Source organism: Tasmannia lanceolata, unplaced genomic scaffold (genome assembly GCF_043159265.1).
Source record: "Tasmannia lanceolata isolate RefF3 unplaced genomic scaffold, GAP_Taslan_0.1 ptg000019l, whole genome shotgun sequence".
In the NCBI taxonomy this organism is placed as follows: domain Eukaryota; kingdom Viridiplantae; phylum Streptophyta; class Magnoliopsida; order Canellales; family Winteraceae; genus Tasmannia; species Tasmannia lanceolata.
In genome coordinates, this window is record NW_027518696.1 from 998329 (window position 1) to 1024104 (window position 25776).

Below are 25776 nucleotides of genomic sequence, written 5' to 3' on the forward strand. Positions count from 1 at the left end.
ATGAAAAAGTTCCTACAAGAATTGGGCCAGAAGCGAGAGAAGTATGTTCTATACTGTGACAGTAAGAGTGCAATCAATCTCAGCAAAAATTCAACATTTCACTCCAAATTCAAACACATCGATGTGAGGTATCACTGGATACATGATGTGTTAGAATAGGAGCTGTTACAGCTTGAGAAAATCCTCACAGACAATAATGGTTCCGACATGATGACAAAGACCCTACCGAGAGAAAAGCTGGAAACTTGCAGAAAAGAAGCGGGCTTGACAGCCTTCCCCAAATAAGTCGTGAGGAGGAGATTTGTTGGTGTGGATCCCTCCTATTTGGGGCTACCGACACCTTTTGTGGAAGTGTGTATATGTAATAAATAGAGTAGCTATGGTGATAGTGATAGATATAAAATGAGAAGGAAAATAAAAGGGAGGGACAAATGGGGGACAAGAGGAAAGAGGAAAGAGGAAAGAGGATTTATTAAACAAATCAAAGAAAGAGAAATGAATCTCTTCGCGAAATTCGGCAAAGCACGCGCCGAATTTCAACGTCTTTTGTGGTGCATACGCCAAGAAAGCAAAGCACGCGCCGAATTCAGTGCTGAATTTGACGACTTTCGCTGTAGAATTCATTTAAGGCGCATACATGAAGATTGGTTTATTCGGCGATTGCATGCGCAAACTTGCCTTCTGTTCACCTATAAATACGAGGTAGAAGCAAGTGAAGATGTATACCATCTTAGAATATCAGAGTAGAATAGCAGTACGTGTTCTGCATTGAGAAACCCACTAGCACAAATAGTGCACTGAGAGAGAGAGAGAGAGAGAGAGAGAGAGAGAGAGAGAGAGAGAGAGAGAGAGAGAGAGAGAGAGAGACAGTTTTCTGATAATTGTGCAGTGAGAGCCAGTGTGTGAGGGGAGTGTCAGCTACTCATAGCCATATACTGAAGGCACGACATCTGTGTGCACTCTGTGAGAAATCCACCTACATGTGATGTTGTAACCCATTATTTACCATAGTGGAAGTTTTCAAGTGGACTATGGTCCCGTGGTTTTTCCCTTCACCCCGGAGGGTTTTCCACATAAAAATTCTGGTGTGATTTGTCATTTATTTTTCCGCTTCCATTTATCCTATTTAATTTTCACAGCTTTAACTCGGGAAAACTTTATCCGGGCCAGTAATTCCAAAACAGTTACTTTTTTCCCAACATTATGTTACGTAGCCCACTAAATCCGCTTGCAGAATTCTTGTTTCACAACAGTAATATATTATTTAAAATGATATAGTGGCCAAAGAAATTGAAAGGGATGGGAAGAACATGGGGTTGTTGATCTCAATGCAGATGTTTTAATTGGGCTGCTTCTATTAAATTCTTATGGTAGATACGGGAATGTGTCTTCAGATGTTCTTCCTTCTCTTTCTATGCTCTATTTAGAGATTTTTGCCCATGGCTTCGTTCTTAAAACGCCTGCTGCAATATCAAGTTCCGGCTCTCAGCGACAGATCCAGTCCATGTTTGAGTGTTTCAGCTACCGTACTAGTTTGCCGAAGCTGAAATCTGAAGAAACTGAGCATCGTTCAACCATTTAAAGGAGTTCTTTTCGTGTTCTTCCACAGAATTGAAGCTCCTCTTGAGTTGTTCTTCTTTCTAAATCAACATCTGCAATTCTAGTACGTTGCTAATCAGCTGTTAGCACTTAGTGGGTGGAGATTTAACATTTCAGCTAAGCACGTTGGGGCTGATTTTTGAGTCTAGATCAGCTACGTAACTTTCAGAGTTGATTTTGGTTATCTCCATTTCGGCATACTTTTGAGCATCGTAATACACTTTTGATTAATATTACTGATGGAGCCACCATATGTACCTCATCTCTACGGCAATACAGGTTGTGGTGATGGTAAGGTTGGTTGTCCGGTTGGTCGATGGTCTCGACACATATCACTGATATTACAGAAGTCATCACTGGACATTGCGGCGTACCAGATAGACTGTGTACTTAGGTGCCAATTCCATGTGGCTGGGCATGGAGAGGGAGCGTTATACCTTGGTAGAGCCTCCTGTCCGTCGATGGGAGGAAGTGTGTGATCACTTTTTTCGCCTATATGTACCAACCGAGTATCAACGACGATGCTAGGAGGCTAGACGGAGAGGCATGAGGCAGAGATCCGACAGAGGATATTCAGTTGAGATGGAGACGTGAGATGCACAAACTCCGCTTTCTCGTTGAGCAGTTACAACGGCAACGGACCCCAGTGTGTGCATCTTCTATTCCTCCACTTGAGGCTGAGGACACTGAGGATGAGGATGATAGAGAGGAAGAAAGGGAGAGGGGGGAGCGCGATGCACCTGTGGTGATAAAGGTTCCTGCCATTGTTGAGGATCCGAGAGTCGAGAGAGCAGAGTAAGGATTGTCTTGAGGTCATTACCACTAGTGAGAAGATAGGGGATCAGCATACTACCATTGAGGAGTTGAGTGAGCTGACGGTAGAGTTTTTGTACTGAGACATACGGTAAGATTTCGGAGGACTGTCGGTCAAATTTCAACAATGCCGTAGAGCATCCTCTTATGGCATTTACAGAGGCTGGGCATGTTGGGATAGATGAGATAGTAGAGAAACACTTAGATTTGAAAATGACAGAGGATGGGATAGAGTTCACATTAACAAAGGTGGTTCTAGCAAGACAGGGAATAGTTTGAGGTTCACCTTTGGCAGGGATGATCACTGCCTTTGATTATGGCAGTTTTTTAAGGTAGAGATCATTAATTTGAGAAGAGAGATACAAGGCAGAGGACTTTGTTAACACAGGGACATGGACTTGGACAATACACCATTTAATGGTGGAGGGAGGATGACCAAGAAGGGATCACAATGACTACAGGCACCAGGTGAAGGGCCTTGCTATGGAGACTTTTCTGTTTGATCCCGGCACTGGCGACAACCACCCTTGGCCGGGTACAGAGGGGGTGACATCCCTGGCAGCCCACTGTCCGTATCGAGCCCTTCCTACTAATATTTGAGCAAGCTTGAGGAGAGAATGATGTATAGCGGAATCCGACCAAGGCATAATTGGGCATCAGTTAGTAGGGTGGATATATCCTTCTCTGTTTTTCCTACTATTAGGCATGTAAAAGCCCATATATAAGGGCACAATAGAGTGTGTGGTATATGTAGTTGTGTAATAAGAGCAAGTGAGGTACGAGAGAACGTGCTAAGGAGTACCTAGGATGCATGTAGATATGTAGAAGCTACAAGGCCATGTGAGTGGGGACTGTTATTAGCAAGGTGGAGGAGGAATGAAGTGTGTCAACCTGAAGGGCTGGCTCCTTTCCACCTCAGCACCCTTCCTACTGATCTCAAGGAGGCATAATTCTGGAAGGTTCTGCCCACTCTATAATAGAGTGGGCTGAGTTACTTGTGGGGCAAATTTTGGTGGAAGAAAATTTGAACGTGGGGTGCTCCATAGGAGTTGTCTTTCTCATTCTTCATGGATGTAAAGGAAAATTCCTTCAAGTAAAGCTCTTTTCCTACTCCATTTTATTCCTTAGGCTGTAATCAGTCTCGTGTATGAATGGAATTCATTCACAAATCCTCATTTCTGTTTTAGTGTCTTTAAGTCCCTACTGTTTGGTTCTGTTCCTTTTATTACTGTTCTAGTTTTAGTCTCTTTCTTTGAGGTACAACGGCCAAGGCCAAGATTAAACCTAATTCGAACTAGATCTTTGTTTCAAACAATTTGCACATGATAGCATGTTCTCTAAGCAGAACTTGCTGTCTTGGCTTATCATCCAATTCTTACCACTATTTTTTTATTGGACTCCCATCCAAGTGTTGACATTATGAATCTTTCTTAAAATGTGGTACTGAGCATTGTCATCAAGGTCTTTCTTCCAAGATTAACATTTTTTTCTCTTGCTTGAGTTACTGCATTCCGTTCAGATCTACATCACTTGACCTTAGGCGAGATGTAAAAGAGTGTGAGATAGTGAGCCTTTCCATCCTTCTAACCTGTCTTTATGCTTCTTACTGTGCTCCTACTACATCGGACTGTAGAATTTGGATCTTGGACCCAAATGGATCTTTTTCGGTTCGCTCTTTCTTTTTCAGGGTGCCCCCCCCCTAAGAATAGAGAAGTATCTCGTTGTTCAAAGGTATGGAAGTCGCATGCTCCTCCTAGGGTGGTGGCTTTTACATGGACAGTGGTAAGGAGGAGAATCAATACTTGTGATTTCCTAAAAAGATGGAAAGTTCATATGACCTCTTGGTGTGTGTTATGCAAGAAGTTTGAGTCGTCTTGGGATCATCTGCAAGTGCATTGTCATTACTCCTAGAGGCTGTGGATGAACATCATAAAAAGCTTTGGGTTATCATGGTCTCTTCAAAGATCTGTTAAAACCGTTGTCTTGGAATGGAGTGGCGCTTCTTTCGGTGAAGTGGTTCAAGCTTTATGGCATCTTGTGTTGTATGCAATAATATGGCACATATGGAAAGAAAGAAACAATTGGATTTTTCAAGATAGATCGAGAAGGTGGGAAAGGACATTTCTTGACATCAAATCAGATATTATTGCATGGACCCTTCTCCCTATAGCGTTGCTGATATCCTTAGGAATTGGAAGGCGATCATGTTTGAAAAGAAGAGGAAACCAAAAATAAAGCCTAAATGGAGCTCTCCTCCGCCTGGGTGGATCAAGCTAAATTTTGATGGAAGCTCTACGGGTAATCCAGGCACGACGGGTCTTGGAGGACTATTTCAGGATTCTAATGACATAGTAAAATTGTCTTTTTTTTTGGATCAGCCGGCATTTGCGGACTCAAATGAAGAGCGGAAGCTAGGGCATTGTTATGGGGACTGAAATGATCCGTAGCCAACAAATCTGCTCCTGTTATCATCGAGGGTGACTCCTCAAATGTAAATTAGGGATTTAGTGGCTTTGATTAACCTGAAGCTCCAACACAAGCGACCACAAGCGACGGTAAGTGAATGAAGAGGCTGATAAATTAGCAAACGAGGAGGGGCATAACAATTGTCCAAGCTAACTCTGCAAATACCCGGTAATTCAATCACTGATGTGGATCATATGGTCTACTAATTTATTGTTGGGCACTGTCTATTGGAGCTGATCTATCTAGGGGAAGTGGAAGTTTCTGCAACCGAGCAGTAATGGAAGGTGTTTGGCGTTTCACTTATTGTTGCAATCGTATGGACGCCGTATCCTAGCAGGGAGTGACTGCTGTGTGGGGTTCCTTGCTATTGTGGAACTGTGGACTTACCTGCATTTGTAAGGGGATATCTTGTCCCCCCCCAAATGTTACCTTTAGATATGCTTGTCTTAATAATAAATTTTATCGTTAAAAAAATGTACACATTGCAATAGTAGCTCATTGCCAGAGGACTTTGTCCATTTGTCGCATACACCTGTACATTAATGCCATTCGTCATCTCTGTAAGTGGTCTTCCAGGAGGGACTACCATTAATCCTAGCCGTACATGAGACCAGGTGAATCTCTCATGTAGCCAAGGATAGGGTAAGAGCAATGTATGGGGATTGATACAATACAGTGTATATGAGAAGGCCTTATCTTACATAAATTGATGAGATATTTGCAAATCTGATTTTCATTAAGTTTTCTATCTCTGTGATGAATGCTTACATTTCATGGTTGTTAGGTTCAACACTTGATAGAGAAATGCTTACTTTTCGGCATGAATCACAACGACTCACTCACAAAGCATGCAACCATTGTACCATATGTTACACTTGAAGGGTCACTTCTTTCCTTTTATTTTCTTATTGCTCTTTCTTTTCTGTTATGACATGTGATATGTCCAACAATTTACACTATGGGATGCATACTTAGATGTTGATACATATTGCTAACTAAATTAATAACAGTAAGCAATGACAGAAGCGGTTCGTTTTGGATTTCCAGAATCGATTTTGAGTCTAAAACTGGCTTGATCTGGCACCCGGCTGTGGACAGCCAGGACTTGTTATGGGTTTGGTTAAAAGAGTATTGCAATGCCTTAATTAATTAGAATTTAACTTATGACCACCATCATGTGTATGGAACTACTGAAATATATTTGTATTTTACTTGAAATATTTACCCAATTTTTCCTGTAGGAATGGAAGCATTTGCAGTTGCACCTCAGACAATACACGGGGTAAGATATGTGGGTTTTTTTGCAGTGTTTCAAAGCTCAGATTCTAGACGAGAATTCGGCCACAGTGACAAACAGGAAAGCTCGAACTTACAAGGGCGGTGTTAGTTTTTTCTATACCCATAGCCTCTAAAAATAAACTCCACTTATAAGGGTGGTGAGAGTTTTTTCTCCAATTAATGTTGTAAGAGATCTTAGAGATTTTATTTGTTGTGTTACAGTGGGGTCCACTTCATATGATGATCCAAACCATTCATGATTTGATGGGCCACGACGTAAATGAAAACAAAAGATTAAGACAAATGTTGCATATCCATTCGTTGGATTGCCACTCTATATTTATAATGAATAGGGTGTTTTATACATGGAAGAGTACTGACATTAGGATTTCATGATTACAATCAATCAATATAAGGAAGAATATAAAATACAAAGAATGAATAAAATATTCTCTTTCTCAACATGGCATTAATTGGAAAGGCGTTCCTTCTTTAGCTAGTCAAGGGTGACAACATCAATCCTTATCTTATTATGTTGAAGATATCTTCCTTCTTGGGCTGCTGCAGAATGGAAGATTTCATGATTCAGCATGATGTCATGATGCCTTGACTATATAGAAGGGTATGTCATGGTTATCTTGAATGAGATACGTTAACAGTAAATAGGTTGTACCCTAATTATTTCCATAGGATGATTTTAACACTCCAATCTGCAGCGGAACTGCACAATATAGAAACCTCTGTATATTGTAGTGTTGGGATAATCCATTGGATATGATTTATAGGGTACACCTATTTACGTTGTGGCCCAACAAATGAACAGTATGGATCATCCTATTAAGTGTTCCCACTGTACTTTTTAAAAAATACCGGACCTCACGCCGGAACACCATATAAAATCTCATAGAACTAAACACACATTCTTTTAAAACTTTTGACAACCATTTTTACAAGAGGCTGTTTCGCCAGGTTATATTAACTTATTAAGACATTTGTATTTTTCTTTGTTTTTTTTTTTAAAAAAACATAAGTGAAATGTGGTGATACTTTATGTATTTAAAAATATTTTCAATCGCTTCTTAGAAGAAAAGATTTCCCTTTCAATACTAAGAGGACTTCTTTTTCTCAGCTCACTTTTAGATGATGAAAGGTGTTTGTTGTTTCTACCACATACATGGAAAATCATATATTAGTTTGGTGTTGGTGAATCTCAGTGTCTATTTTTCTATTGAAGAAAAAATCACAATTTTTGCCTACTTTTTGGCCACTTTTCTAGGTCCCCCCTCATCCATGGAAAAAAATTCATGGTTGCCAAACTTGATTTTGAAGATGGGCCTTTTTCACATTTATACGGGGCTAGACTTTTAGATCAAAAATGTGTTTACAATGCATACTTGGAACACCCAGATTTTTTTCTTTCAAAATTTCTGTTAGTAAACGTCTGTGACATCCTGTATTCATGACTAAATTTCAACATTGAACATGAATTTATGGCTGCCAAGCCTCTGATTTTTCTCCTTAGTCTTTCCCTTTTAAATTAGTATTTTAAAATGTTGATGCAGGCTAAAACGAGAGTTGTCATGCCCCAAGCCACATACATTCATTATAACCACAATCATAAGGCTTAGGGGTGCAACAACGCCACATACCTATAAATTGCCTTCACAAGCATGCAAGGCTAATGATGGTGAATCCATAATAAATTAAAATCCATAGTTTTTAATCATTCATAAACTATCAAACCAACATATGTCTAGGCTATTACATCAAATTCAATCTCCTCTCATCCCAAATACTTAAATAAAATAAAACTATGTCTATCCAATGCCTACTAAAAGCAAATACTCACTAAATATGTAAATAAAGCAAATAACTGGAACTTCCAGAAGTCTCCTATTCCGCTCCAACCTTATGCTGGAATCACTCCGCATGATCTAAAACTGTTAAATAAGGGTGAGCTAAACGCGCTCATGTGAGATAATAAGAAACTACACTAACAAATATGGCTTCAAAGACGACAATAGTCAATTGGCAATAGGGCATTCAATGATAACAGTAATTGGTAGTTCAATGGGCATCAATTTCAGAAATAAGGCATCACTCAATTTCAATATTCAATATGGGTGTCAAATTCGATAGGTCGGAATTTCTTGAGACATCGATAGTGCTATGCTTATTGATTCGATATCTGTTTACTATACGACAGTAATTACACTGGCCAATGGTATCTAAGTGCCAAAGGTCTTATGCATTCGCTCAAGTAGCTAAGGGTCCAGAAATAAACTAGCATCTCAAGAAAAAATGATTCGATATTCAGAAGGGTCGGATATTCAATAGTATGTGGTTCAAAAAGATTCATAATGGGTGTACAGTCTCAATCTATAAGGTATCATGAATTTCAATGTTCAATAGGGTGCAATAATCAATAAGTTGAATTGGTTTTCAAACAGTAAAGCATGTGAACAATAGGAATATTGTCAAAAAGGGTTTGGGATAACTCATCAGTATAGTCCCTTATTCTCACCTTGATTGAAGATCGAAATCATTTTCACAGTGCACTTTGGTTTCCTACAATCAATAGTATGAGTATTCACCATGAGTTCCATCATTAATATCAGTCATATTAGGCATATACACCCTTCCACTAACACAAGACACCCTTTGGTGTCTAATCAGAAAAGACACGGTAACCCGTCCTAGGGTTCTTTTTAGTATTATGGAATTTTAATCATTATAGAGTCTCCAAAACTTTTTGAAACTATTTTTAACAGAAAAGCGCGTTTCCAACATGTCCGTAGAGTACAAGAGCGTAAAAAACGGACAAGAAACGAAGACGTTATGATTTTTCAAAGTTTTGCAGAATTTCAGCGTTCTGACGTTCGACTGGTGTACCTTACGAAGTTCGAAAGCCTTCCGAAGATACAAGCCAGAGAAGAAATTCTATTGGTCCCCCTTCGGAAGTCCTAAGCTCTGCTTTGGAAGTCCTAAGATCGCGGACTCGGTTTTTCAGCAGAAATTTTAGATTCGTCCCGAAAACTTCAATAGGCCATAACTTTCTAGTTTTAACTCTGATTCGCTCATGGCTGGATCCGTTGGATTCGTATCGACGAGAGGAATCCATCTAATCCAATTTCATGCTCCAAAAGTCAAAGATTTTTTTATCATAATTAATCTAAGCTTTTTAGGGATTAATGCAAACCCTAAATATTCTAGTTCCATATTCGAAATTCTATTTTCTTAGAGATCTATTAATCCATCCCTAGATCAACAACACACACGCCAATCCTGACAGATCAATCATATTCTTTTTTTTTTAGTTCTCTTAACTACGTAAACAATTAAGACTCGCAGTTCTTAGTCGGATTCGGCGAAGAAGGGTCTGCGATCGATTTTGCTACGCCGTTCTCACGAACTTCTCTCTCTTCGAGGGCTGCAGAAACAATTAGGGTTGAGATATGTTCTGTAGAACCCTAAATGATGTATTTATAGTTTTCTATTAAGAGTTCTAACCCTAATGGGTTTTCAAAAGACAAAAACGCCATCTCCTTTTAAGGGTGGATGAAAATTTAAGTAAGGGTATTTGGGGTATCAAAATTTCGGGTATCAATCCTGTAATTTTTCTTTTTAATTGCTATTTTGAATTAGGGTGCCACGAAGATCATATGCTAGATGGGGAAGCTGTCCACGTTAGTGTGAACATTGAAACCCCCGTCTAGCTGTATTATAATAGAAGATTTGTACTATGGGCACTCCCTTATTTCATTACCTTGAGGGGACATTATTCTCAAAAACAATGCCGGTCATGTGAGCCTAATGGGGGATGTCTACTTTTGGGTGTCATTTTCTTGCCTTAAGTGTGAGTTCAGCCCTCCTGGCGAGGTTATGTGTTGTTATGACATTTGTATGTTTGTTTTTTTTAAAGATCTTCTTAAACAATCTACAGAGAAGAGAAGATGTCCCTTTCAATACTTTTTAATCGGAGTAAAGAGGACTTATATTTCTCAGCTAACTTTTAGATGATGAAAGGTGTCTGTTATTCCGTATCCACCACATACATTGAAAATCACATCTTAGTTTGGAAAAGCAAACTTTAGTTTGGCAGCAGAAATCGTTTACTTTTCTGCTTTTGGAGTTAAATGTTTCTTCTCCACCCATTCATAATAGTTACCGAAAACTGTTAAAGGAGAAATTAGAGGGTGAAAGCCCACATTTTTTAAAGTTGTTTACAATGCATGCTTCAAACACCCACATTTTTTTTCTTGATGACTTTTTCCTTAGTCTTTCCCTTTCAAATAGTATTTTAAAATGTGGATGCAGGCTAAAACGAGAGTAAAATGAGTTTTGACTGTTAGGAAACAAAGAAATAGACGAAAATTTAAAAAAAAAATAAGGCATGAAAGAGAGAATTAAAAAAGAAAAATAAAGCAACTTTGATATTCTGCAAAGCAAGGATGATGAAATAAGACTGTCACTTTGACTTACTATTTGATGACGTCTCGTGGAAGCATTCCTTCTAACACTGACTTTTTGGTAAGAGAGAAGACTAGGAAACACGACCAATGCATATATTTGTGGAGTCGGTGTGGCCTGAGTATTCAATTTACATGGTAATTATAACTAAGGAGAATCAAACCAGTTTTAATTGAGTTAGGGGCGGTAAATTAGTGGGTAATTGCAGGTGTGAGTAGATTTTATGCATTGCCCATCCATAGCAATTCCTAATAGATAAGTGGATTGGATCATTAAAAAAGAGGCACCTGCTGCGCAAAATATTTGCATTATTCGTATACGAAGTTACGAACCGATATCAATTACAGCCATACTGGAAAGAAAAGACCTCTCTCAATATCACAAATAATGGGACTTTTATTTTACCATGTAGCATTTTATTCTTCAATGAGTGAAGCATCACTGATAGAACCCTAAACTAGGATTAACAACTGTGAATCCTCCATCCACGGTGAGGTTATGTCCACTGATGAAGGCAGATTCATCTGAAGCGAGAAACAGAGCGGCCTCGGCGAGATGGGGTGGCCTCAACACAATACCTTTCAAATTGGACGCAGCACAACACATGGCTTCTAGTTCACTTTTTTCCATATTAGCTGAATCACCCATTGGAGTAGCGAGTGCGAAAGGTGAGATGCAATTGACCCTGATCCCATGTTTCCCAAACTCACAGGAAGCCGTTCGAACGAGGCCCACAAGAGCATGTTTAGATATAGTGTACGCATGTGGGCCCGCGCCTGCTACACACCCCGTTACGCTTGCGGTGCATATGATGGACCCACGTATTTGCCTCGCAACCATTGCACGACCTGCATGCTTAATTGCGATTACGGCGCCACGCATATTAACCGCCATGGTTTTATCAAATTCTCCCATGTCTAGGTCTAAAATTCCACCGAGTGGGCCTATGATCCCCGCGTTGCTAAACAAGATATCTAAGCTACCATACGTCTCCAAGGCGTAGTCCACAGTCTCTTGGACTTGCTTCTCGTCCCTTACATCACAGTGTCGGTAACAAGATTTTTGAGGGCCTATGGAGGCCACCACTTGAGCACCGAGTTCATCTTGGATGTCAGCGATCACGACGAGGGCCCCATTCTCGGCGAATAACCTCGCTGCTGCTTCACCTATCCCACTGGCTGCACCAGTGATAATGGCCACCTTGCCTTCTAACCTGTACCACATGCAAGGGTCATAGATATTGTTACCAACTCCATGAGATGTACAAGATTTTAGGAATCAAAGGTTGAAACCATAACAAAAGATTATATATATATATATATATATATATATATATATATATATATATATATATATATATATATATATATATATATATATATCTGTGTGTGTGTGGGCGTGCGCGCTCGTGTGTGTGGAGAGAGAGAGAGAGAGAGAGAGAGAGAGAGAGCGAGAGAGAGAGAGAGAGCTTCACCTTAGCTTAGACATCGAGATGGAGATTTTGATTACTTGGAAGGTTGTGCTGAAACAAATAGAGAACTGCCTATTTCTTTCCCCGGGTTTCTGGCTTATATAACCTGAGAAGAAAGAATAGTCTTCTCTAGATATAATCAAAGTAATCTAGGATAGTCTTCTCTTCACCCCCCCCAAACCCGCACTCCCCAACCCCCCACATTTGACTACTTGAACGACTGCTCTGTTAAAGTCTATACGGGGTGAGGAATCCGGACCATGCATAGTCTTTAAAATGGATGGCCTGATCACTCTACAATGGGACCCACTATGCCCTAGTGTGCGCCCCTCATTGAAAGTACTAACTATGATCCCTCAGAAGTTGATATCAAGTCTCTTTAACCTGCACGTTTCTTAAGGGAGATGTATATGCACACTTCCAACTTCCAAGAGACAAAATGGAAAAAAAACGTTTCACCTATAACTGACCATCCCATCCTTGATATTTGATCCAACAGCACCTCACTCGTAAGTGAGCTGCTGTTGGATCAAATATCATGGGTGGGTCTTTGGGCGGATGGTCAGTACATGTTCGTACACCCCTTCATCATATAATTTCCTGGTGAACTGCTCTAATCTCCGCCTCATTCGAGTCAGCAGTCCCAATGGGGCTTGAAAATGCCCCGCTTGTTACCTCTTCATGATTACGAAGGCGACCCTGAACTCCCACCGGCCCTGGATTCCCCAGGCCAGAGCCGTCACAGTTCAGCTTAAAATATCCCTGCCTAGGCGGGTCAAATACCTGAATAACAGTCCACTTCTGATCATTTTTTCCTTTTCTTCTCGATCTACTAATTATAGATAGTTGTTTTTAGTTTTGTTTCTTCTTTTCCCTATTTTTCTAATCTTTGTTTTGATGTTTTTAGGGTTTTGATATTGTAAATAGATCTTAGATAAAGATTTTTAATCTTTGTCAAGTTTGTTCTGCTTTGATTCACTTTTTTAAACTTTTCTTGATCACCAAATAACAACACCAAAATATCCTGTCCTATTACGTTTTTTTATCACCTAATAACAACACCAAAACATACTATCAGAAGGAAACAATTAACATTCATGATAATATAAGACCTAAAGATTTAGCTGGCAGATAATTACTTCCATTTTATTTTTTTAAAAATGAAACCTTGAAACCACTATGCATATTTACGAAATTCTCTTTAGATGCAAAACAATTAAGTGGTGTGGGGTTTTTGGTTTAATGTTTTTTTTTTGGCAGCTAGCAAGTTGTCACGATTTCTTTAAGATCCACAGATCTAAAATAATTTTTCATTTATGTTTTCTTTGTCGCCCGTGCATCCAATGAGGTTGATTACTAGTACTACATGTAAGCAATTTCGCAGCTGGTGTGTCGCATGACATACCAGTCACCTCTTGAATGCAAACAAAAAGCTTTTGTCTCCAGACCAGCTGCGAAATTGCCTTTTGCCATGGACCCTAGCAAAAACCATTCATAATATATGATAATTAAAACATGGGATTCTCTAGTGAATTTTGCGGAAAGGCATTTTGCAGCTGACTTTTGCACGAGAGAACAGCCACACCATCTTACTTTTCAGTAGATTTTGTGTTATTCATTTAAACTATCTGAGGTGACTGTTCTCTTTTGCAAAAGTCACCCGTGAAATTCCTTTCGGCTAAATTCCCTAACAAACCCCTTAAAATGCAAACGTATAAGACGGACCCACCTGGACATAATGTGATGAAGACGACTTTAACTCTCCATCACTTACGATTAGGGCTGGCAATTTCACCCGGGAAAGCCGGGATCCGCCCCGCTTGGGGAGGGGATTCCCCGATTTGAGCGGGGAAGGGGAAGGGGATTTAAAAAATTCCCCGGTGCGGGGAAGGGGAGGAGAAGGGGATGGAGTTGGCCCCGCCCCGCATTAATGTCATTTTTTTTTTGTATTTTTTAAGTGTTTTTTTTTTTTGGGAAAACTACTAGAAACCCCTTGGATCGGAACATATCTACAAGATTCCCCCAAACTTTTCATAATTTCTATTAGTACAGTTTTGTCCCTGAAATTGCTTTTTATGTTTTCTTTTAGGAAATTTGACACAGGGGGGACAAATAAATCACATAATATCAGAGGGGTCAAGTGTTTGTTGAAAATTACAGAAGGGGGTCAAAACCCGGTTTATGAAAATTTGAATGACGATAATGCCCCTCTGGCAGAAACAGAGTGATTTGACTTAGAAAATTAAAAATACATTTCAGTTTTCCCTCTTCTCTCCTCTCGTCTCTGTTTATTTTTCGTCCTATCCTCCGACGATTTCGACGAAGGTGAAGCACGTATCAAACCTCGAAAACAGTAAACCCTACCTGGTACGTCGTTTCCTTCCCTTCCTTTATTCAATCTCTTTTTTATTTTTTTTTAAAAGGAAAATCAGGTTGAGAGAGACGCAAAAGGGGGGGGGGATCCTTTTTGATGTAATCTGTTTTTTATTTTTTTCATTTCATATACATGTCAGTTACTGCATTTCCTCCTACAGAGTAAAATAGTTGTAAATGCTTGTAAATGCTGTTTGTTGCTGCTAGGGTTTTATGTTTTACATTAATTTGTGAAATGGAGAAATGTTATGCTGTTTTTTTATTCTAGGGTTTTATTTTGTACATTAATTTGTGAAATGGAGAGATGGGATTTCATTTCATATATGCGTATGTTACTACAAATCCACCTACAGAGTAAAATAGAGTTGCATGCTATTTGTTGATGCTAGGGTTTTATTTTTTACGTTAATTTGTGGAATGGAGAAATGCGATTTCATTTCATGTACATATCACTTACCGCATTTCCACCTACAGCGTAAAATAAATGCAAATGCTCGTCTGCTATTTGTTTATGCTAGGCTTTTTTTTTTACAATTTGTGGAGTGGAGAAATGGGATTTCATTTCATATAGGATATGGACAGAAGAAATGTTGCTATTATTATTTTTTTGTATGCTTTTCTGTGCCCGGAAGGAATGGTAATTTATATAAATGGCGTAAAGTAGATGTAAACCCTTTTCTGTGAACTTGGGGACCATGGTGGGCAGTTGATGGCCCCTCTATGAGGACTTCTTCTACCCCATTTAAGGACCCATAACACCTTCTTCAATACCATGTAGAGCTCCCCTATATTGCCCTTCAAAACCCTCTTTAGGTACTAGTAACCCCACCTGGGTAGCTGAAAACCCTTTTCTGTGAACTTGGGGACCATGGTGGGCAGTTGATGGTCCTCTATGGGGACTTCTTCTACCCAATTTAAGGACCCATAACACCTTCTTCAATACCATGTAGAGCTCCCCTATATTGCCCTTCAAAATCCTCTTTAGGTACTAGTAACCCCACTTGGGTAGCTGAAAACCCTTTTCTGTGAACTTGGGGACCATGGTGGGCAGTTGATGGCTCTCTATGAGGACTTCTTCTACCCCATTTAAGGACCCATAACACCTTCTTCAATACCATGTAGAGCTCCCCTATATTGCCCTTCAAAATCCTCTTTAGGTACTAGTAACCCCACTTGGGTAGCTGAAAACCCTTTTCTGTGAACTTGGGGACCATGGTGGGGAGTTGATGGCCCTCTATGGGGACTTCTTCTACCCCATTTAAGGACCCATAACACCTTCTTCAATACCATGTAGAGCTCCCCTATATTGCCCTTCAAAACCCTCTTTAGGTACTAGTAACCCCACCTAGGTAGCTGAAAATCATTTTCTGTGAACTTGAGGACCATGGTGGGCAGTTGATGGCCCCTCTATGGGGACTTCTTCTACCTCATTTAAGGACCCATAACACCTTCTTCAATACCATATAGAGCTCCCCTAGATTACCCTTCAAAACCCTCTTTAGGTACTAGTAACCTCACCTGGGTAGCTGAAAACCCTTGAGAAGCCCCCCGTAGGTACTAGTAACCCCATTTATGTAGCTGAAAACCCTTGAGTTTGAATTTGAGGACCATCTTCTGGATTCGATGGACCATCCATGGATTCTTCTTTTACCTCATTTGAGGGCCCATAATCCCTTCTGTAATACCATGAGCAGCTCCCCTATATTGCCCATGAGAAGCCCCCCTTAGGTACTAGTAACCCCATTTTTGTAGCTGAAAACCTATGACTTTGAACTTCAGGACCATCTTCTGGATTTATGGACTCCCATCCAAGTGTTGACATTATGAATCTTTCTTAAAATGTGATACTGAGCATTGTCATCAAGGTCTTCCTTCCAAGATTAACATTTTTTTCTCTTGCTTGAGTTACTGCATTCCTTTCAGATCCACATCACTTGACCTTAGGCGAGATGTAAAAGAGTGTGAGATAGTGAGCCTTTCCATCCTTCTAACCTGTCTTTATGCTTTTTACTGTGCTCCTACTACATCGGACTGTAGAATTTGGATCCTGGACCCAAATGGATCTTTTTCGGTTCGCTCTTTCTTTTTCAGGGTGCCCCCCCCCCCCCCCCCCCCTAAGAATAGAGAAGTATCTCGTTGTTAAGGTATGGAAGTCGCATGCTCCTCCTAGGGTGGTGGCTTTTACATGGACAGTGGTAAGGAGGAGAATCAATACTTGTGATTGCCTAAAAAGATGGAAAGTTCATATGACCTCTTGGTGTGTGTTATGCGAGAAGTTTGAGTCGTCTTCGGATCATCTGCAAGTGCATTGTCATTACTCCTAGAGGCTGTGGATGAACATCATAAAAAGCTTTGGGTTATCATGATCTCTTCAAAGATCTGTTAAAACCGTTGTCTTGGAATGGAGTGGCGCTTCTTTCGGTGAAGTGGTTCAAGCTTTATGGCATCTTGTGTTGTATGCAATAATATATGGAAAGAAAGAAACAATCGGATTTTTCAAGATAGATCGAGAAGGTGGGAAAGGACATTTCTTGACATCAAATCAGATATTATTGCATGGAACCTTCTCCCTATAGCATTGCTGATATCCTTAGGAATTGGAAGGAGATCATGTTTGAAAAGAAGAGGAAATCAAAAATAAAGCCTAAATGGAGCTCTCCTCCACCTGGGTGGATCAAGCTAAATTTTGATGGAAGCTCTACGGGTAATCCAGGCACGACGGGTCTTGGAAGACTATTTCAGGATTCCAATGACATAGTAAAATTGTCAATTTTTTTTTGGATCAGCCGGCATTTGCGACTCAAATGAAGAGCGGAAGCTAGGGCATTGTTATGGGGACTGAAATGATCCGTAGCCAACAAATCTGCTCCTGTTATCATTGAGGGTGGCTCCTCAAATGTTTACCCGGCTTTAGCGGATATCGTTGTGTAAATTAGGGATTTAGTGGCTTTGATTAACCTGAAGCTCCAACACAAGCGACGGTAAGTGAATGAAGAGGCTGATAAATTAGCAAACGAGGAGGGGGGTGTAGGAAAGGCATAACAATTGTCCGAGCTAACTCTGCAAATACCCAGTAATTCAATCACTGATGTGGATCATATGGTCTACTAATTTGTTGTTGGGCACTGTCTATTGGAGCTGATCTATCTAGGGGAAGTGGAAGTTTCTGCAACCGAGCAGTAATGGAAGGTGTTTGGCGTTTCACTTATTGTTGCAATCGTATGGACGCCGTATCCTAGCAGGGAGTGACTGCTGTGTGGGGTTCCTTGCTATTGTGGAACTGTGGACTTACCTGCATTTGTAAGGGGATATCTTGTCGCCCCCCCACCCCCACAAATGTTACCTTTAGATATGCTTGTCTTATTAATAAATTTTATCGTTAAAAAAATGTACACATTGCAATAGTAGCTCATTGCCAGAGGACTTTGTCCATTCGTCGCGTACACCTGTACATTAATGCCATTCGTCATCTCTGTAAGTGGTCTTCCAGGAGGGACTACCATTAATCCTAGCCGTACATGAGACCAGGTGAATCTCTCATGTAGCCAAGGATAGGGTAAGAGCAATGTATGGGGATTGAGAAGGCCTTATCTTACATAAATGGATGAGATATTTGCAAATCTGATTTTCATTAAGTTTTCTATCTTTGTGATGAATGCTTACATTTCATGGTTGTTAGGTTCAACACTTGATAGAGAAATGCTTACTTTTCGGCATGAATCACAACGACTCACTCACAAAGCATGCAAGCATTGTACCATATGTTACACTTGCAGGTTCACTTTCTTTCCGTTTATTTTCGTATTGCTCTTTCTTTTCTGTTATGACATGTGATATGTCCAACAATTTACACTATGGGATGCATACTTAGATGTTGATACATATTGCTAAATAAATTAATAACAGTAAGCAATGACAGAATTTGTTTATTTTTGGATTCTCAGAATCGATTTTGAGTCTAAAACTGGCTTGATCTTGCACCCAGCTGTGGACAGCCAGGACTTGTTATGGGTTTAGTTAAAAGAGTATTGCAATGCCTTAATTAATTAGAATTTAACTTATGACCATGGTTTTAAATTTCGACTTCGGTGGAGACAAATTTTGGACCGAAATTTCGGATTTCGGTGGAGACCGACACAGAAATGCATCAAAACCGATACGGTCATTTATTTCGGCCGAAATTTCGAAATTTGGGTTTTTCCGAAATTTGACCTAAAAAATCTGTTTTTTTAATATTAATTTAATATTTCACCAAAATTTCGACCGAAATTTAATATGGAATAAAATATTCATTTCGGATTATGTACCAGATTTCTTAGAGATTTTATTTGTTGTGTTACAGTGGGGTGCACTTCATATGATGATCCAAACCATTCACGATTTGATGGGCCACGACGTAAATAGGTTGTACCCAAAAATCATTTCCATAGGATGATTTTAACACTCCAATCTGTAGCGGAGCTGCACAATATAGAAACCTCCGTATATTGTAGTAGTGTTGGGATAATCCATTGGATATGATTTATAGGGTACAACTATTCACGTTGTGGCCCAACAAATGAACAGTATGGATCATCCTATGAAGTGTTCGCACTGTACTTTTAAAAAAATAACGGACCCCACGCCGGAACACCATATAAAATCTCATGGAACTAAACACACATTCTTTTAAAACTTTTGACAACCATTTTTACAAGAGGCTGTTTCGCCAGGTTATATTAACTTATTAAGACATTTGTATTTTTCTTTGTTTTTTAAAAAAAAAAACATAAGTGAAATGTGATGATACTTTATGTATTTAAAAATATTTTCAGTCGCTTCTTAGAAGAACAGATTTCCCTTTCAATACTAAGAGGACTTCTTTTTCTCAGCTCACTTTTAGATGATGAAAGGTGTTTGTTGTTTCCACCACATACATGGAAAATCATATATTAGTTTGGTGTTAGTGAATCTCAGTGTCTACTTTTCTAGGTCCCCCCTTATCCATGGAAAAAAATTCATGGTTGCCAAACTTGACTTTGAAGACGGGCCTTTGTCACATTTATACGGGGCTAGACTTTTAGATCAAAAATGTGTTTACAATGCATACTTGGAACACCCAGATTTTTTTCTTTCAAAATTTCTGTTAGTAAACGTCTGTGACATCATGTATTCATGACTAAATTTCAACATTGAACATGAATTTATGGCTGCCAAGCCTCTGATTTTTCTCCTTAGTCTTTCCCTTTTAAATTAGTATTTTAAAATGTTGATGCAGGCTAAAACTAGAGTTGTCATGCCCCAAGCCACATACATTCATAATAACCACAATCATAAGGCTTAGGGGTGCAACAACGCCACATACCTGTAAAGTTGCCTTCACAAGCATGCAAGGCTAATGATAAAACAGAACCATGCTCAATCCGTAATAAATTAAAATCCATAAATTTTAATCATTCATAAACTATCAAACCAACATATGTCTAGGCTATTACATCAAATTCAATCTCCTCTCATCCCAAATACTGAAATAAAATAAAACTATGTCTATCCAATGCCTACTAAAAGCAAATACTCACTAAATATGTAAATAAAGCAAATAACTGGAACTTCCAGAAGTCTCCCATTCCGCTCCAACCTTATGCTGGAATCACTCCGCATGATCTGAAACTGTTAAATAAGGGTGAGCTAAACGCGCTCATGTGAGATAATAAGAAACTACACTAACAAATATGGCTTCAAAGACGACAATAGTCAATTGGCAATAGGGCATTCAATGATAACAGTAATTGGTAGTTCAATGGGCATCAATTTCAGAAATAAGGCATCACTCAATTTCAATATTCAATATGGGTGTCAAATTCGATAGGTCAGAATTTCTTGAGACATCGATAGTGCTATGCTTATTGATTCGATATCTGTCTACTATACGACAGTAATTACACTGGCCAGTGGTATCTAAGTGCCAAAGGTCTTATGCATTCGCTCAAGTAGCTAAGGGTCCAGAAATAAACTAGCATCTCAAGAAAAAATGATTCGATATTCAGAAGGGTCGGATATTCAATAGTATGTGGTTCAAAAAGATTCATAATGGGTGTACAGTCTCAATCTATAAGGTATCATGAATTTCAATGTTCAATAGGGTGCAATAATCAATAAGTTGAATTGGTTTTCAAACGGTAAAGCATGTGAACAATAGGAATATTGTCAAAAAGGGTTTGGGATAACCCATCAGTATAGTCCCTTATTCTCACCTCGATTGAAGATCAAAATCATTTTCACAGTGCACTTTGGTTTCCTACAATCAATAGTATGAGTATTCACCATGAGTTCCATCATTAATATCAGTCATATTAGGCATATACACCCTTCCACTAACACAAGACACCCTTTGGTGTCCAATCGGAAAAGACACGGTAACTCGTCATAGGGTTCTTTTTAATATTATGGAATTTTAATCAATATAGAGTCTTCAAAACTTTTTGAAACTATTTTTAACAGAAAAGCGCGTTTCCGACATGTCCGTAGAGTACAAGAGCATAAAAAACGGACAAGAAACGAAGACGTTATGATTTTTCAAAGTTTTACAGAATTTCAGCGTTCTGACGTTCGACTGGTGTACCTTAGGAAGTTCGAAAGCCTTCCGAAGATACCAGCCAGAGAAGAAATTCTACTGGTTCCCCTTCGGAAGTCCTAAGATCGCGGACTCGGTTTTTCAGCAAAAATTTCAGATTCATCCCGAAAACATCAAAAGGCCATAACTTTCTAGTTTTAACTCCGATTCGCTCGTGGCTGGATCCGTTGGATTCGTATCGACGAGAGGAATCCATCTAATCCAATTTCATGCTCCAAAAGTCAAAGATTTATTTATCATAATTAATCTAAGCTTTTTAGGGATTAATGCAAACCCTAAATATTCTAGTTCCATATTCGAAATTCTATTTTCTTAGAGATCTATGAATCCATCCCTAGATCAACAACACACACGCCAATCCTAACAGATTAATCATATTCTTTTTTTTTAGTTCTCTTAACTACGTAAACAATTAAGACTCGAAGTTCTTACTCGGATTCGCCGAAGAAGGCTCTGCGATCGATTTTGCTACGCCGTTCTTACGAACTTCTCTCTCTTCGAGGGCTGCAGAAACAATTAGGGTTGAGATATGTTTTGCGGAACCCTAAATGAAGTATTTATAGTTTTCTATTAAGAGTTCTAACCCTAATGGGTTTTCAAAAGACAAAAACGCCATCTCCTTTTAAGGGTGGATGAAAATTTAAGTAAGGGTATTTGGGGTATCAAAATTTCGGGTATCAATCCTGTAATTTTTCTTTTTAATTGCTATTTTGAATTAGGGTGCCACGAAGATCATATGCTAGCTGGGGAAGCTGTCCACGTTAGTGTGAACATTGAAACCCCCGTCTAGCTGTATTATAATAGAAGATTTGTACTATGGGCACTCCCTTATTTCATTACCTTGAGGGGACATTATTCTCAAAAACAATGCCGGTCATGTGAGCCTAATGGGGGATGTCTACTTTTGGGTGTCATTTTCTTGCCTTAAGTGTGAGTTCAGCCCTCCTGGCGAGGTTATGTGTTGTTATGACATTTGTATGTTTGTTTTTTTTAAAGATCTTCTTAAACAATCTACAGAGAAGAGAAGATGTCCCTTTCAATACTTTCTAATCGGAGTAAAGAGGACTTATATTTCTCAGCTAACTTTTAGATGATGAAAGGTGTCTGTTATTCCGTATCCACCACATACATTGAAAATCACATCTTAGTTTGGAAAAGCAAACTTGAGTTTGGCAGCAGAAATCGTTTACTTTTATGCTTTTGGAGTTAAATGTTTCTTCTCCACCCATTCATAATAGTTACCGAAAACTGTTAAAGGAGAAATTAGACGGTGAAAGCCCACATTTTTTAAAGTTGTTTACAATGCATGCTTCAAACACCCACATTTTTTTTCTTGATGACTTTTTCCTTAGTCTTTCCCTTTCAAATAGTATTTTAAAATGTGGATGCAGGCTAAAACGAGAGTAAAAAGAGTTTTGACTGTTAGGAAAGGTAAAATGGGACACAAGCAACAACACGAGAGTTCTGGGGAAAAAAAATACTTTTAAACAATAGAGTTTTCTTTAACCAAAAAATGTGTACAACACTTTACCAACGCATGGGCGCTTGTGTGGTGATCGGGTTCATGTATATTTTTGACAACACATGCCTGAATTTAGAGCGTAATCGATTAATTATTCATATGGTACCGTTGTGGGCGTATTACCCTAGCCCTTTGAGCTTGGACAAGTAGAAATGAATCTTTTTAGGTTCCTAATCGATCAAGGTTGGCTCATCTAATTTACTTGCCTATTCTATTGCCAAGATGATCCAATGGTGAGATCTCACAATTTTAACAATTCATTTATTCGGACCCTCTTAAAATGTCTTGCCCCAAAACTCAACCCATATGATGGTCTTAATGCACAAATTCGAAGGGGTTTCTCTAATGTGCCGTCCCTCAACCGATGGGAGGGTTGGGATCATTCTACGGGAATGATTTTTTGGCCAAGACATATTTAAGTTGGACTGGCAATTTCACCCGAAAAAGAGGGGATCCGCCCCGCCCCTCCCCGTTTGGGGCGGGGATTCCCCGATTTGATAGGGGAAGGGGATGTAGTTGTCCCCTCCCCGCCCCTCCCCGCTCGCCCCGTTAATCAATGCCATTTTTTTGTATATTTTTAAGTGTTTTTTTTTTAGGAAAACTACTAGAAACTTTATGGATCGGCTACAAGATTTCCCCAAACATAAACTTAGCTTGTCTTTTCCTTTTAATTAGCTTCTGAGAGCATTTTGGGAACTATAATAACCTTTTGACAGATGTTGAAATAATAAGGACAAGCTGAGTGTATGCAATTATCAAAAAATCGTAGTGCTAACATCGGTGGCGAAAATAAAATAATAAAATAATAAATTGCATTTTTATTTTTGTTAGGGACTTAGGGTTTCCTTAATTCCTTCTCACGAAATAAACATTGCTCAGGTTAGGGACACAGTTCACTTTTTCCATTTTGGTGATTCCCAAGCCTCTGAACATTGCTCAGGCATCTATTTGGGTTTATAATGCCTGTTGGTGCGACTGCTGCGAAGGCACTCAAGAGTCAAATCAGTACTTCAAGGGATTTTGCTATCTTCTGAAGAGTAAGAAATATATCTCCTTCGTCTACAAGTATGTTAGTTTATAACATTTTTATATATTGAAATTGCATCAAGTTGATTAGGGACACCCATCATCAGTGTATCAATGACTAAAAAGGGGGTGATGTTGGAGTAGGGCGGGGCGGGGCGGGGCGGGGATTTTGTCCCCGAAGGATGCGGGGAGGGGAAGGGGATTCCCCACCATCCCCGCAGAGGGGAGGGGGGAAATTCCCCGCAAAGGGGAAGGGGTAGGGGACCCCAACATCCGGCCCCGCCCCGCCCCGTTGCCAGCCCTATATTTAAGTTGGGTCCGAATAAATGAATGGTTTATATCATCCCAAGATGTGGTCCCTCTGCATTCATTTTTAAAATATATGTGCAAGTATGTGCCATACCGTATAAAATCTCAAACATCATAATGCCATTAAAATTTTAATTAAAAAAGAAATAGCCGAAAATTAAAAAAAAAATAAAGGCATGAAAGAGAGAATTAAAAAAGAAAAATAAAGCAACTTTGATATTCTGGAAAGCAAGGATGATGAAATAAGACTGTCACTTTGACTTACTATTTGATGACGTCTCGTGGAAGCATTCCTTCTAACACTGACTTTTTGGTAAGAGAGAAGACTAGGAAACACGACCAATGCATATATTTGTGGAGTCGGTGTGGCCTGAGTATTCAATTTACATGGTAATTATAACTAAGGAGAATCAAACCAGTTTTAATTGAGTTAGGGGGGGGTAAATTAGTGGGTAATTGCTGGTGTGAGTAGATTTTATGCATTGCCCATCCATAGCAATTCCTAATAGATAAGTGGATTGGATCATTAAAAATGAGGCACCTGCTGGCGCAAAATATTTGCATTATTCGTATACGAAGTTACGAACCGATATCAATTACAGCCATACTGGAAAGAAAAGACCTCTCTCAATATCACAAATAATGGGACTTTTATTTTACCATGTAACATTTTATTCTTCAGAGTGAAGCATCACTGATAGAACCCTAAACTAGGATTAACAACTGTGAATCCTCCATCCACGGTGAGGTTATGTCCACTGATGAAGGCAGATTCATCTGAAGCGAGAAACAGAGCGGCCTCGGCGAGATGGGTTGGCCTCAACACAATACCTTTCAAATTGGACGCAGCACAACACATGGCTTCTACTTCACTTTTTTCCATATTAGCTGAATCACCCATTGGAGTAGCGAGTGCGAAAGGTGAGATGCAATTGACCCTGATCCCATGTTTCCCAAACTCACAGGAAGCCGTTCGAACGAGGCCCACAAGAGCATGTTTAGATATAGTGTACGAATGTGGGCCCGCGCCTGCTACACACCCCGTTACGCTTGCGGTCGCAACCATTGCACGACCTGCATGCTTAATTGCGATTACGGCCCCACGCATATTAACCGCCATGGTTTTATCAAATTCTCCCATGTCTAGGTCTAAAATTCCACCGAGTGGGCCTATGATCCCCGCGTTGCTAAACAAGATATCTAAGCTACCATACGTCTCCAAGGCGTAGTCCACAGTCTCTTGGACTTGCTTCTCGTCCCTTACGTCACAGTGTCGGTAACAAGATTTTTGAGGGCCTATGGAGGCCACCACTTGAGCACCGAGTTCATCTTGGATGTCGGCGATCACAACGAGGGCCCCATTCTCGGCGAATAACCTCGCTGCTGCTTCACCTATCCCACTGGCTGCACCAGTGATAATGGCCACCTTGCCTTCTAACCTGTACCACATGCAAGGGTCATAGATATTGTTACCAACTCCATGAGATGTACAAGATTTTAGGAATCAAAGGTTGAAACCATTACAAAAGATTTTATATATATATATATATGTGTGTGTGTGTGTGTGTGTGTGGGCGTAAGCGCTCGTGTGTGTGGAGAGAGAGAGAGAGAGAGCTTCACCTTAGCTTAGACATCGAGATGGAGATTTTGATTACTTGGAAGGTTGTGCTGAAACAAATAGAGAACTGCCTATTCTTTCCCCGGGTTTCTGGCTTATATAACCTGAGAAGAAAGAATAGTCTTCTCTAGATATAATCAAAGTAATCTAGGATAGTCTTCTCTTCACCCCCCCCAAATCCGCACTCCCCAACCCCCCACATTTGACTATTTGAACGA

The 25776-nt window shown here is 39.6% G+C and overlaps 2 protein-coding genes and 1 long non-coding RNA gene across 4 annotated transcripts; all 3 read right to left on the minus strand.

The window, feature by feature from the left end:
• Positions 1-10917: 10917 nt before the first annotated feature.
• LOC143852871 (short-chain dehydrogenase reductase 3b-like) lies at positions 10918-12282 on the minus strand. Its single transcript, XM_077362509.1, has 2 exons — positions 12101-12282; positions 10918-11839 (listed from the first exon to the last, which is right to left on the minus strand). Exons 1-2 carry the CDS (start codon positions 12112-12114, stop codon positions 11065-11067), a joined length of 789 nt encoding a protein of 262 aa, XP_077218624.1. The 5' UTR covers positions 12115-12282; the 3' UTR covers positions 10918-11064.
• A 7593-nt stretch (positions 12283-19875) lies between these two features.
• Positions 19876-21654, minus strand: LOC143853083 (uncharacterized). Of its 2 annotated transcripts, XR_013237004.1 has the most exons (3): positions 21516-21654; positions 20704-20747; positions 19876-20119 (listed from the first exon to the last, which is right to left on the minus strand). It is a non-coding gene; the product is annotated as an uncharacterized LOC143853083 (long non-coding RNA). The 2 variants fall into 2 exon arrangements; XR_013237005.1 differs by lacking the exon at positions 20704-20747.
• A 2812-nt stretch (positions 21655-24466) lies between these two features.
• LOC143852898 (short-chain dehydrogenase reductase 3b-like) lies at positions 24467-25726 on the minus strand. The gene is made up of 2 exons (XM_077362545.1): positions 25561-25726; positions 24467-25379 (listed from the first exon to the last, which is right to left on the minus strand). The coding sequence occupies exons 1-2, from the start codon at positions 25572-25574 to the stop codon at positions 24632-24634; spliced, it is 762 nt and encodes a 253-aa protein (XP_077218660.1). The 5' UTR covers positions 25575-25726; the 3' UTR covers positions 24467-24631.
• Between the last annotated feature and the right edge of the window lie 50 nt (positions 25727-25776).